General features: G+C 43.5%; 2 protein-coding genes across 2 annotated transcripts; one reads left to right on the top strand and one right to left on the bottom strand.

Moving 5' to 3' along the window:
- The first annotated feature begins 390 nt into the window (after window positions 1-390).
- Window positions 391-3,092, top strand: dorip1 (dopamine receptor interacting protein 1). The gene is made up of 5 exons (XM_084482343.1): window positions 391-569; window positions 860-1,384; window positions 1,560-1,649; window positions 1,736-1,870; window positions 2,049-3,092. The coding sequence occupies exons 1-5, from the start codon at window positions 484-486 to the stop codon at window positions 2,230-2,232; spliced, it is 1,020 nt and encodes a 339-aa protein (XP_084338469.1). The 5' UTR covers window positions 391-483; the 3' UTR covers window positions 2,233-3,092.
- A 99-nt stretch (window positions 3,093-3,191) lies between these two features.
- klhl28 (kelch like family member 28) lies at window positions 3,192-10,904 on the bottom strand. The gene is made up of 6 exons (XM_084482342.1): window positions 10,792-10,904; window positions 9,668-9,928; window positions 8,925-9,562; window positions 8,169-8,612; window positions 6,667-6,875; window positions 3,192-6,439 (listed from the first exon to the last, which is right to left on the bottom strand). Exons 2-6 carry the CDS (start codon window positions 9,926-9,928, stop codon window positions 6,276-6,278), a joined length of 1,716 nt encoding a protein of 571 aa, XP_084338468.1. The 5' UTR covers window positions 10,792-10,904; the 3' UTR covers window positions 3,192-6,275.
- Between the last annotated feature and the right edge of the window lie 2,165 nt (window positions 10,905-13,069).

Below are 13,069 nucleotides of genomic sequence, written 5' to 3'. Positions count from 1 at the left end.
AATCAAACGCTTCACTTGACTCTTGTCTGGACGTACAGCTCTTCCCACCTCTCTTCCTGCCTAATAATTAGTATATATTCTTAATGTTTTACTGAATTTTCTTTTGTTCTATTTGTTAATATTTTATTTTAGAAAGTATTTTCCGTAAAAAATATTATTATTATTATTATTATTATTATTATTGTTATAACAATTATTATGACTGTTATTATTACTATTATTATGATTGTTTTTAAACAATAAGGTGGAGTAATAATCCACAGGGTGAGGTGGCCTCCACCTCGACAGCAGGGGGCGCCATTGCACGTACAAGGGCTTCGCAAAGCAATGTTTATGGGCGTAACTTGACGTTTTACTCGAGTATGTTTTGAATCTTGCAAAGGTGCCAGCGTATGATCCTGAAAATACGAGAACACACTAGGTAGAATCAGTAGTCGCTCAGGCTATAAGCCTGTATTGAGACATGAAGCAGCATAGAGAACGATGGAGAGTAAATTCTGTGTTTTAAACGACCCCGAAGACCTGCAAACGTTAATTACAAACACTGAAAATAGGCTACAATTTGAAAGGTATGTTCGGCTAACGTTACAGATGCTAGCTAGCATCTTCACAACTGTTTCGACCTGGCACTCTATCCAATTTATTAACGCATTGTTTAGTTTCCAGTCTAAACGGGTTTATGGATAACAATATAATGCATTTCATATCCTGCGAATATTTGGTTTGCAAGAGGCTCGGTGTCCCAGATAAAGCGATTCAAGGGAGTGACAGACTCGGTCCATAACTCCACCTTGAAATGTGTTCTCATCAGTCTCTTTTGAACAGTTATTTATTGTTAACTGCACGATAATTTTCTCAGGTCTAAGACGTTGTTTGAGGAGATTCGGGCGTCCATCAATAATAACGATGAAGAGGACCGCTCCTTCTGGAGGCCAGTGCTTCCTTGGGGTGGCGTCTACACCATCCGGGCAGGACGGAAGGCTATATCCTGTACCCCACTGTATGTCAAGATATACTTAAAGAACACCTGCACCATCGACGGATTCTTAATGATCCTCTATGTCATTCTGCGGGACAATCAGGGATTTCCCAGGGAGCTTGGTGTCTTCCTGGGCAAGCAGTTTGTGGAGCATTTTCTCACACTGATGGACTCGTGTGACTACGTCACGGTTAAGATGTTGTGGATCTGGTATAGGATGTCTAAGAAACAGTATCGATCTGCAGTTTGCCAGGCAGCTCTGGAGATTGACTTGTTTGGCAATGAGCATGATAACTTTACCGAAAACCTGGAGAACCTGATGTCCACCATGCAGGAGAGCCTGTGCACGAGCTGGAGCTGTCCGACTCGCTTCCAGGAACTCCTCAAGAGGACAGTCATCATCAAGTAGGAGCAAATGTCCTGCAGTGCAGAAACATCTAAGTTTTATAAAATGTTGCCTGTTTAATAAATCGTTTTTTGAGCTGTGAGCAGAGTTCAGATGTTGCAGTGTAGGGTTGATATCAGTTTCTTCCCATTTAGTGCTCCTTACGATTTTAGTTGTTATGGTTTTGTCCCCCAGCCCTCCTCATGAACTGCCTCCCAGGGATCCCATCCAGTCCGCCGTCGACGAGTTCTTCTGCCCCAAGATCCTGCTCTGCACCGAACTCGGGTGAGCCCCCCCCATCCACTCATCGTGCTGTACGTTGTCATAGCGACATTAGCATGACACAAGTGTTCACCATGTCCCCCGACCAGGTGCGACGGGCTGCGGGAGTTCTCTCACCGGGTCTTCTGCCACGGGGCGCCCCCCTTCGTCATCCTCAACATGCAGCAGTGGAAGGCGGAGGAGCTCTCCTATGTTCCCTACCACCTGGCTCTGTCCCAGCACAGGTACCTTCTTGCTTTTCTACAGCTCGTCTGCATCGCCGTGAGCACTGATGAAGAGAAGCGGACTTTGTATTTAACTTGGCCCGCACAGGAGTTACACAGATGGGGCTTGGCCCCAGCGCCCGGGTACTTCTGCTACTGCTACATGTGCTGAATCACACCTCACTGTGTATTTCCGCAGGTACTCACTGGAGGGCGCCACACTCTTCAACAAGGAGGAGCACCACTACTCAGCCGCCTTCCAGATCGACGGCTACTGGATGCACTACGACGGGCTGAGGAGCGACAACCTCATTCTGTTGCACAAGCCCCCCGAGCTGCTGCTGCTCTCCTCTCTCGTCTACACCCGGGCGTCTGAGAAGTGAAGCCCCCCACCCCACCACCACTACCACCACTCTGTCTGAATGGGGACCACAAGCTCACAGGAGCGGCAAGGCAGAGATATGACGATGATTAATTTCTGCCACCAATGCTTCTTCTTATTCCATGTATAGAGTTTCTGGTTGCTTCCGCCCCTCGCCCCCCCCCCCCCCCTCCAGTTTTGAGGAAACTGTTACAAGTCTTATGAGCTGTCCTTTACCCCGAAGACTATAGGAGGCTCACTGCTTGGCATCCAAGAATATAATGGACTATAATAGTTCTCCGCTGATATGCACAAATGGGGCGAGGGGGTATTTGCATGTCATATTCACGTCAGGCTCACAATAGAAATATCCACACACTTCACATTGCCATTGCTATACAAACACGTGTGTTTGAATGCCTACGGAGAATGCAATTTATATTTAGCAGTGTTGTAGCGAGAGCTGCAAATGGTAAAAAATGCATTGAGGATCCGGTTAAAATATTGAACCTTTATGCATATCGGCCTTTGCCTCATTAAAAGGGTGCTCTTTCTTTACACTGTGCTTTGTGTAAATAGACTGTTTGCTTTCTTTGCCATTTGTCAATTTGTAGTCATTAGATATCTAAGACGCCAAAAATGCAGACGTTGTTTAGGAACAAATTAAATGCTTTAGTTATATTTTGAATCTGTATTGCAAAAATATGGTAAATATAACCATGCTGTCCAAAGTACTGTTTTCAAAACATTGATCATTTCATACTCTGTATTAGCACATACTAGTTTAATAGAACTTGAATTTGTATTTCAATTGTTTTTAACATAGCACACTTCCGAGTGCCTGTTTCAATCAAATGATTTTTCCGTCTTAAAAGCATTAAATTACCACTTTCTATGCAGCCAATGTCAATCTATTGAAATGTGTAATTATAAATATATAATTTCTACTTGATACATACAACACACAAAATAAGACAATGATAAGGAGTACCTTTATAAGGCAGGCATTTATTTTAACTGGGTACAACTGCACCAACAAACAGACTAAAATGTATGGAAAATGTCCTTAAGTAAAATATGTTAATATGTGGTGAACCAAAGAGCTACAGTCTATATCTAAGGTCATCTTGTGCATCCAGTAAGAGTCCACAGGATATAAAAGATTGAAGATTATCACCTTACTTCAGACACACACACACACACACACACAATGGAAATGCAGTAGAAGCAGAGTGGTAATTTGGCTAAACATTGACATCAGCTTCAAAGGATTCCGTCTGTAGATTCTAAACTGTAGCTTGGCAGGTTCCAGAACTGATGTTGTTGGTCCTCCCGAAGCTGCATTTTTAGTTATAACAAGCACTTTGGTGAAAGTGGTGGCAAAACGACACATAGGGTTAGGCCATAAATAAAATAAAATTAGCATTTACTTGAAAATCTTTTTTTTCGTTTTTTTTTTTTGCAGATTTCACGTTTGCAGATTTTATCAGGCTTTCTCTAACGATTCAAGAATATGTATGAACCACTTACGCAAATTCCTGAAAAACTCACGCCCACACAGTACGACAAAACACACTTAAACAATGAGAACCGCACATAATTATGCCTGCATAATTTGTGCTCCTGCTAATAGACTTTGATTTTAAGTGACTAGCGTTACATAAAAAACAAAAACAAATCAGTGAGTATTGTTACAGAACAATTGCAATAATAAAAAATAAAAAAAATCATTCCATCGCTGTTTTTCTAAAATAAAATCCAGGTTTGCAGTCTAATGTTTATCATATTAATGTCTACTTGAATTAAGTTATCACCACAAGGCAAATTTGTGGGACAGTTCAGTTTTGGGAAGGAAAAACAAAAAAAACATCTAACATCTGCCTGCAGTGGCTACTAGAGAAGCCCACGTCATTGTCTAGTGTTCAATGGTAAAGTCAAATATTTAAGTGTGGCTTATAGCACAGGCTACAGTGCATCTTATGTGAAGCCAACGACGAATCAACTGTTGAGCAATCCCTTTGAACCTGCATGCACACAACCTAAAAATGACGCCACACAAAGAGCACATTTTGATGGCTTGTCTGGCAAGCATTTCTCACTACTCAACATACATGCCACGCGTTATTCCGTTACAGCAATATGAGATACCTTGGCTTGTTAAAAATGACTAAATGAACAGAAAAACAAAAAAGTATTGATCCACAGAGAAATAAGTCTTATTGCATCATCTAAATGCCATCAGTCTAAATAAAACATATGTACAAATTACAATATGTATCAAATAGTTTGGTAAGTGCAATGCAAGTCTCCACTTCTGTGCAAACATCAGTGTATACAATGCAGCTCAAATATGACGCAGACATAAACAGACACTTAAATGGATGCGCCACATTACGTTGTTTTTTTGTCATTTTCTTTTGCTCCCTCTCACTGCTCTGCCTGGCCCTGCCCATGAAGGAAGCAATGCCTTCTATCAGCCGGGATTCAGGCAAACACATACTTCAAATTGCCACAGGATGGGTCATACATGAACAACACAGCCTGATTGACTGCTTTCTAATCACCCCCCTTCATGGCTGCATAAGAGGACACAAGACGTATGCATTCTGGGAACGAAGCGCCAACAGGCTATTGTTTGAGCACTACTGGTGAGGAAAATAATGTCACGACATGGGAGGAAAACACAAAAAAACAGGCATGTTTTGGCACTTCTTGCGGAATAATGATTAGATCACGTAATCCGAGGTTGCCGTGGAACCTCCAACACAAGGCTTAGGTTTTAAGAAACGAAAATAAGTGGCAGACCATGTATAACATCATCCTGGAAATTAAAAGAAAGATTAAGCATTTCATGTGCTGCGAGGAGAGGGGGTGGTGGGTGAGACCAACGGCCTTCTCCGAGGCCTCTTTTAACGAGCGAACCCAGAAGACTATTTGAAGATCATACCAATGTCCAATTGAACCAACCTTACGCAATATGTGGACAGGAATGTATAGGTTTTTAAGCCAAAAGCATTGCTTTAAATGTGACAGGGATTTTGTTTTATTGCATGGGCAGGTCAAGAGGTGTAAGATTCAGGGGCGTTTCAAAGCAGACTAACGTTACAGCTGACTAGAAGGTAAACTAAAAACGGTCAAGAAAAAAAACAAAATAATTTATGTTAATAATAATTTATGTTAGGCAACAAACAGAAAGGGCTCCTGAATCCTACATATAGCACCAGTTAGTATTGGTTATTAATCCAGGGGTGAGGAGGATAGGATCCAGGTTGCTTTTCCAGAGAAATAACACACCGACGCACAGAGGTGTAACAGGCATTTCTCATTGGCTCCCAGGGTTAGGCAGAAACAGACGTGGGGGGGGGGGGGGGATGTTGAAAAGCACAGCCACCTGTGTGTTGGCCTGTGCCTGTGAGGGTGGGTCATCTCTCCATTGACCACTGAATCAGTACACAAACCATTTTGACTATTTACAGGAGAGAAAAAAGGCAGCCCTTCTTAAAGTAATTAAAGATTTACATTTCTTTTTTTAATGAAGCCCCACACACACACACACACACACACACACACACACACACACACACACACACACACACACACACACACACACACACACACACACACACACACACACACACACACACACACACACACACACACACACACACACACACACAAAATAAAAAAGTGACAGATTTCTCACCCCTTGTTAAAGGGCTCAGCTGCAGAGTACAGCAGCGGGCCGTCTCTTCATCGCCTCGGTGACAACTGCCCATCCTCATTCATTTCCTCCCCCATAGCGCAGCACCTCTTCATTTTGTGCCACCATCTTTGTGCTCCTCTGCACCAGCTAGCTAGCGAGCGAGCTAGCCAGCCCCGGAGCATGTACCCACCCAGCAGGCTCCCTCCTCTGGGGAATCACGACGGCGAGGTGCCTCATACGGCACCTCGAGGCTGAGCGCGGGAGAGTGGGGGAAGGTGTGGGGAAGAGGGAAGAGAAACAAAAAGAACAGCCTTTTCGTCCCGAGTCTTCTCTTATGGAGTCCTGGCCGGCTGGGCCATGGGTCAAAGGGCAGTCAGGCCAAAGTTACAGCGGCAGTACATCATGCCGCTGGAGTCCAGCCAGCTGTCCGAAATGGGGTCGTAGCGCTGGACAGTGTTCAGGTAGGACGACCCGGAGTGGCCCCCCACCACATAGAGGTAGTTGTCCACGATGGCGGAGCCGACACCTACAATGTAAATAATAACATAGTAAGTAAATAATAATGAAATAAAACAGACAAAAACTGGATTAACATTACGATATGCATTTGTTTGTTGCTTGGAGCAGTGACTTTAAGCAGTAAGAATAGGTGGTTATAGATAAGACTACACTTACAATTCACTCATTTAACACATTGTTCTGGTCTGTGACCGATCTTTATGAGAATGGAGGGAGAAAAAAAAAATGACTCACCAGTTCGCGGTTCATTCATAGGTCGACATGCGGTCCATTGGTTTTGGTGCGGGTCGTACCGCTCGATGCTGGAGAGGTGGGACACGCCGTTGTGTCCGCCCACCACAAAGATGAAGCCCAACATGACTCCGACCCCAAAGTTGATCCTCTTGTCTGCCATGGGGGCTACCATTTCCCAGGCATCCTTACTGGGGTCGTAGCGCTCCACACTGCACAGCGTCAGACACAGAGGGTTAATAACACACCAAGTATTAGTGTCCAACCTGAGGCAGTCTCTGGTTAACACCTTAGAAGAATATGCTGGTCCATTAGCTCGTGCCATTGTTTTGGCGAAATAGAATATGCATTTACATTACATACTGATTGTATGTTGTACGTCCTGGCACTTAAAAATAGTGCTTCGCATTGTGTAGCATCTTATCCTAGCTATCTTTGTTGTATACAGGGAATGGGTTAACCTAGCAATTGTAAGTGCTTGTTTTTATGAACATCCTTATTGTACCGACAGTGATATATTGTTGTCTCTTTCTTCTGACAAACACTTATTGTAAGTCGCTTTGGATAAAAGCTTCTACTAAATGCCCTTAATGTAAATGCGTATAAACTTGCAATTATCATTTAGCAACTGCATCCAACATTCAAATCTTACCGTGTGTGACCGGTATTTAAATGCAATGCGTGGTCAACAAATATTGATTTCAATTAACAATTTGTTCAAAGAGTTCTTTCCTCTAGTGGCATTAACTGATTTACTATTGCGGAGACACAGAAGTGACACACATACTGATTGCATAAGGCTGAAAAATACATGAGGCCCCTGTATTAGCTTAGCAGTGCCAAGGTGATGAAACTCTTTATTGTCTCATTATATCTAAAAAGGACAGAAGGGCAGCTGGGGAGAAGAAGGAGTCCCTAAAGAATAAGTTCAATCCAAAACACATTTTCCTGAGGGCTTTGAGGAGTCAAGGAGACGTAGCAACAGACTCTACCCTCTTGAGCCCCATCAGCATGAGAGAGCCAACCTGAAGCAGGAAACATACGGGCTACGTTCCAAACATATCCGATAGAGGCTTCCAATATTTCTATCTTTGGTTGTTAGTTTTCCACTGCAGCCATTAGCGAGCTACGGGCCGTTTTCTTGGAAACACTTAACATCTCTTGCTGGTCTGTCACGTGTCCAAGATAACCGCCAGGCTAGGGGGCTACGTGTGCCTGTGCAGGACTATAGTATGTAGAGCCTGGCACTTAGGAACGTATACATTACAGAAGGCAGCTGGAAACATTTCCATGGATGGAAGCTAACATTAACAAAAGTTGTATGGCACTTGTATACCAAAAGATTTAAGAGAATTTGACTATTAGACTACTATCAAATAAGTTTAGAGACGTATAAAGCCAGCACCTTGCCTCATAATCCAAAATGGCATTCCTTTGTTATTGATATGAAGAAGCACAATGTCTAACAAGACGTGTGAAACCATGGTAGAAAACAGAAGAAGTACCTGTTCATATGCGCCGGGCCGTAACCCCCGATGGCATACACCATGCCATCCAGCACGGCAGTGGCAAAGCAGCTTCGGGACTTGCTCATGGGCGCCACGGGTTGCCACTCCTTCAATTTGGGGACGTATTTCTCCACCGACTGGAGGTAGTACTGGCCGTCGTAGCCACCCAGCGCGTAGAGCTCCCCAGCCAAGACCACCACCCCGAGGGTGCTGCGGCACTCGGCCATGCGCTCCACCGAGGACCAGGTGTTGCTGTCGGGGTCCCAGCACTCCACGGTGCTCTCTAGTCTCCGGTAGCTGATACCTTGTCTCATGTGTGTGGCGATTCCCCCCACCACATACACCTTCTGGTCCAGCACCGCCACGCCAAACTCGTATCGAGGCACGCTGAGTGGGGCCAGCCCTATCCACGAGTCAGTCTGTGGGAAATACATCTCCATGCTGAAAAAAGGAGAACAGGTTTAGGTTCATATTTTGACCTCTATAACAAAGTGAGGCTCTGGACAATTAAAGCATTCAAAAGTGTACTGAATGTGTACATGACCAATTTGTTGGGTTATGCAGATTTAGGTGTACATTATTTTTATACACGCATATAAAATACGGTCAATGATAGGTGTCTGTCATTAACCATAACTTATCTGACTCATGCTATTCAATAGAATACATTTGATTTATTTGGCGGTAAAATTGTTTGATAGAAAAAGATGTTCTTAATGACTTGAATGACTTCTGAAAGAATGTGAGATTTACCTTTCTAGCGTGGCAAACAGACCCGCCTTGCCCCCGACCGCAAGCAGCACCTTGGGGGCACATCGGGGTCTGGTGGACAGCACCGTCTGGTAGGAGAGCCGGTGCTCTGGCATGAAGTGATATTTAAGGGCCTCGTTGAGTAAGTGCTTGCATGCGTGGTCGTCGCGTATAAGGTGGTTGGCTTCGTAAAGGCGCGTGAGGAATTTGACACTAAGGAGAGGCAAGCGCACGCAGTGCAGCAGCTGGGCCAGATGCTGCTGCCTCTCGGTCACATCGTACTTGATCCAGGACTCCAGCGCAAAGAACACCGACTCCTCCGTGACCACCTTCAGACAGTCGTTGGACACAATCTCGTCCAGCTCAGCCCGTGTCAGCTCGAAAAACTCTTCAGTTTTGCACACTTCCTCAAAGTTCTGACAGATGAATTTGGTGGCAGCCAAACACAGGTCGTGGCAGCCGTACGTCTCGGCGAAGCGAGAGATGCCGATGCAGTTCCCAGCGTCCAGCTGGCTCTCCAGGAAGGAGCAGCACTCCTTGAGCACTAGTTTCACCTGGAGTAGGTTGGCGGCAGGCAGGAGCGACTCCACGGTCTCCTGGGAGATGAATACTGTGCCCGTGTAGGCATACTCTACGATGGCCTGTGAGACAAAGAGGAGGAGAAGTTAACACGACTAAAAAAAAAATACTGGGCCTACACAACACATTTGTGCAGAACATCAGCAAATCTTTTTCTGTAAACCTACCTGAAGTGCAGCCTCTTCGATACACTGGAATTCTACTTCAGACGTTTCCTTTTCGGACAGGTTCCCAGTGAACATGGCCTTGAAGTAGGGGCTAATGCTGGCCAGCACTACTTTATGGGCATGGATCTTAGCATCACCCACACGCAGTACAATGTCACACAGTTCATGATCCTGCCGCAGAAGCTGTAGGCCCTGCAGCAACTGCTCAGAGTGAGGCCGTGTTAAACTGGCAAGCATATAGGACTGGGCCTGCTGGTCCATCTGAGAGCAGAACAGATCAATACAATGTTGACAACACTGCAAAAACCATGACATTTATGATGAGCATTACAATAAGCCATTTAATCAGAGATGGGTGTGCAAAAACTAAATTAGCTTGACATTTTTGTAACCAAAGCTTAAATATATAAAACGTATGCATGTGATGCCTTGTATTTGTTTGAGAACCATCCAGAGATTACTCTGACTCAGACCCGTTGGCTTTCCTGGCTGAACGTAGCTTCCCCTCAGCCCAAGGCCAGTTGCTAATGTTGGCTAAATAGCATAACATTAAATGGATTTATTCAAGCGTAAATGCGGTGAGGTGAAACGCGCGGATAAAAAAAAAATCGGAATGGCTTTAAAGTTTGCATGTCATACTCTTATCCCAATGTTAAAAGAATGAGCCAGCGAGAGTGGACTGTCGCTGTGAGACGTGTTTGGATGCATCCACTAAGCTAGCCATCTTGTTGACAGGGGCCTTGCCCCGATTCTGACTGAGTGCACATCAGACGCTGCAGAGCTATTCAAACGTCTCCTTCCACAATGCATCATTTAGATACTATTTAGAGCAATAGTAAATAGCAGCCCTGATTTTGCAGAAAACAAATATCCGCGATAGCCTACCCTTAGCATTACTGGTACTCGATTCCAGCAAATACTCAATACCGATTTCCACCATTCGTTGCACTGCAGTCAGCGCAGGTTAGCAGCTAAAAATAAACACGGGTGCTGTGCCTAGCTGCATCATTGATTGATATAGCCTACAGAAACAAGGCAGACAAATACAAAACGGCTGTGTAACAGTGAACCAGCGCCATAACGAAATACACACGAAACGACGCCAAATTTAAAAAAGCACAAACCTGTAACTTATTCCGCGTCTGTTGTGCCGCTGTCAATACCGACTTCGCAGTAGCGTAGTTCAGCGGCAATCTGTGGAACCCCGGCGATGAGGAAAACAACGTAGGCGAGCGTAGCGTCGTCTGCGCGCGGCGACCACAGGGGTTTTATAACGGAGCGCGGAGCTTCCCGAGAACTGAGAGCGGCGGATCCACTCGCCGCGCCTTCGAAGTAAAAGCACGTGTAAATACCATGGTTGTATTCAGATTTTGGGGATGGATGTGTTATCATGTCTACGAGAATATATCTGTCTAGCTGTTTATGAATGAACTATATATATAAAATATGAAATTTGGAATGTGTAGTTATAATACATATAATACACAATCTAGCACACTGTTTATGAATGAAATATGTATATGTATATTTTCATAGCCTATATATATACTATGTATATAATAAATATAATATATGAAATGTGAAATGTGCAGTCGTGTAATATTTGAAATGTGTAGTCGTATGTATAATTATGTTCAATCTAGTCCATCAAAAACATATCGAGAATACCATGCATATCTCTCTATAATTAATAAACCTACTTGTTTGTTGTAATCTGTTACAACTACTTATTCGTGTTCAACACTACAACACCTCATTCAGTTATCTGTAGCCTTTTGTAGACACATTGTATTCTTCATTCGTCCATGTTTCAATACCAGATTCAAAAATAGCAGATTATATTCATACATCAGACATAAATACTTGTTTGACCAATAGTTATTCTACCTGCCCCTGAGCATTTGTCAATTACGCGTACACCAGGGCCGGAGTGGGACTCACTTTCAGCCCGGGAGTTACATGATGCAGACAGGCCCACCACAATACGGGGGAGCGGATGGGGGTACGTTCACTATGTACGTGCCACTAAACAATGAAACCCTGTAGTTGACACAGCTGTCGTGCCTACAATTGAAAAATCAACTAAAGAACCCATTCTAGTTTCTGAAAAAATAACTTAAAATCACAAGTGGACTCTGAGGCCTACATATAACAGCATATATTTTCCTATATTTCTCCATATGTTGCAATCATAACATTTGTCCTGTCATTTCCTGCAATATTACAACTTTCTCCTAAAAACTGCATCCTATCCATTATTGCACACAAATTGTGCAGTATGCACACCTGTAGCTGTGTTTTCTCTGCTACCTCCTAGTCCTGTCTGATCGGCATCACTGGGCCGACTCACTTCTGTGGCTGCAAAAATAAAAACATTCTGTGGCTTCATACATGCTCCCACCTTACCATACCGCTTACCATGCTACTAATACAACATTTGTACTGATAAATCATACTGATACTGATGGTTAGCTGCCTACTTTTTCTAAAATCTGCCCATCTTCTTCATTGTCTACTCGCATTCATTTGTTATTGTGCAATGGCCAAGCTGGCCAGCTAGTGATAAAATACAAGAAAGCTTTTATTTGAAATGTGATGTTATCACATTTGACACAGCATATAGGCAACTAGTGCTAAATACCAAGCTCCCTTCTTTAAAGGGAGGGAGGGAGATCAGGTGAGGGAATCACACCACACCTGGTGGCATGTCATGGCACCTTTAAATCCTAGCATTTCACCTTCAGTGTCTTTACTCAATGCTCGGAATCTGAACATATCTGTTATTTTCTAACTTTTCATTGCAATTCTTTTTCCTTTTTCCTTTCTCTTTTTGCTGTCCATCATTTCAATACAACCTGGATAGAGCGCAAGTAACAATGTGGTTCTGGAAGTAAAAATCCCATTCATTTTCTCCATAGAGGTTTTGATTAAAAGACATAATGTCGTCGTAACTATCCAAAGTATACTTACCACCCGCCGTTATATTGTCAAATTAAGGTATATGCTCCTGTAGAAGCCAAGTTAAAGACGTGAACTTCTAGGTTTAAAAAAAATAAATAATAATTATATATATATATATATATATATATATATATATATATATATATATATATATATATGTGTGTGTGTGTGTGTGTGTGTGTGTGTGTGTGTGTGGAAAGTAGATACAAAAATATCTACTTTCCACATGCTGTACAATCTACATTATTACACTTTTTTTCATTATTATTGTTTCGATTGGTCAGCGTCAGCGTGAAGCGGTTTTGTTTTTTTTTTCCCCTCGACGCCGTGCACACGTGACTGCGCTCGGGTCTTCTCGCCGCTCCAGAGCCGAGCTCTTGTCACCATGGAAGCGCTAGGTTTGCGACTTGTGTTCGCCATTTTGCTCCCTGGATGTGTGGG

Source organism: Micromesistius poutassou (assembly GCF_964030765.1).
Source record: "Micromesistius poutassou genome assembly, chromosome: 17".
Classification (NCBI taxonomy): domain Eukaryota; kingdom Metazoa; phylum Chordata; class Actinopteri; order Gadiformes; family Gadidae; genus Micromesistius; species Micromesistius poutassou.
The sequence above is the reverse complement of the archived record's forward strand: the minus strand, read 5'-3'. Positions and strand labels throughout refer to the sequence as shown.

Bases quoted from the DNA above. Each gene is read 5' to 3' on its own strand.
- klhl28 (XM_084482342.1), bottom strand. From the start codon at position 9,928: ATGGACCAGCAGGCCCAGTCCTATATGCTTGCCAGTTTAACACGGCCT. The intron at 6,876-8,168 runs GTACTTCTTCTG...GACGCTGTGCAG, and splicing joins GGCCCGGCGCATATGAACAG to TGTGGAGCGCTACGACCCCA. The intron at 6,440-6,666 runs GTGAGTCATTTT...TTTACATTGTAG, and splicing joins TATGAATGAACCGCGAACTG to GTGTCGGCTCCGCCATCGTG.
- dorip1 (XM_084482343.1), top strand. From the start codon at position 484: ATGGAGAGTAAATTCTGTGTTTTAAACGACCCCGAAGACCTGCAAACG. The intron at 1,385-1,559 runs GTAGGAGCAAAT...TTTGTCCCCCAG, and splicing joins AAGAGGACAGTCATCATCAA to CCCTCCTCATGAACTGCCTC. The intron at 1,871-2,048 runs GTACCTTCTTGC...GTATTTCCGCAG, and splicing joins CTGGCTCTGTCCCAGCACAG to GTACTCACTGGAGGGCGCCA.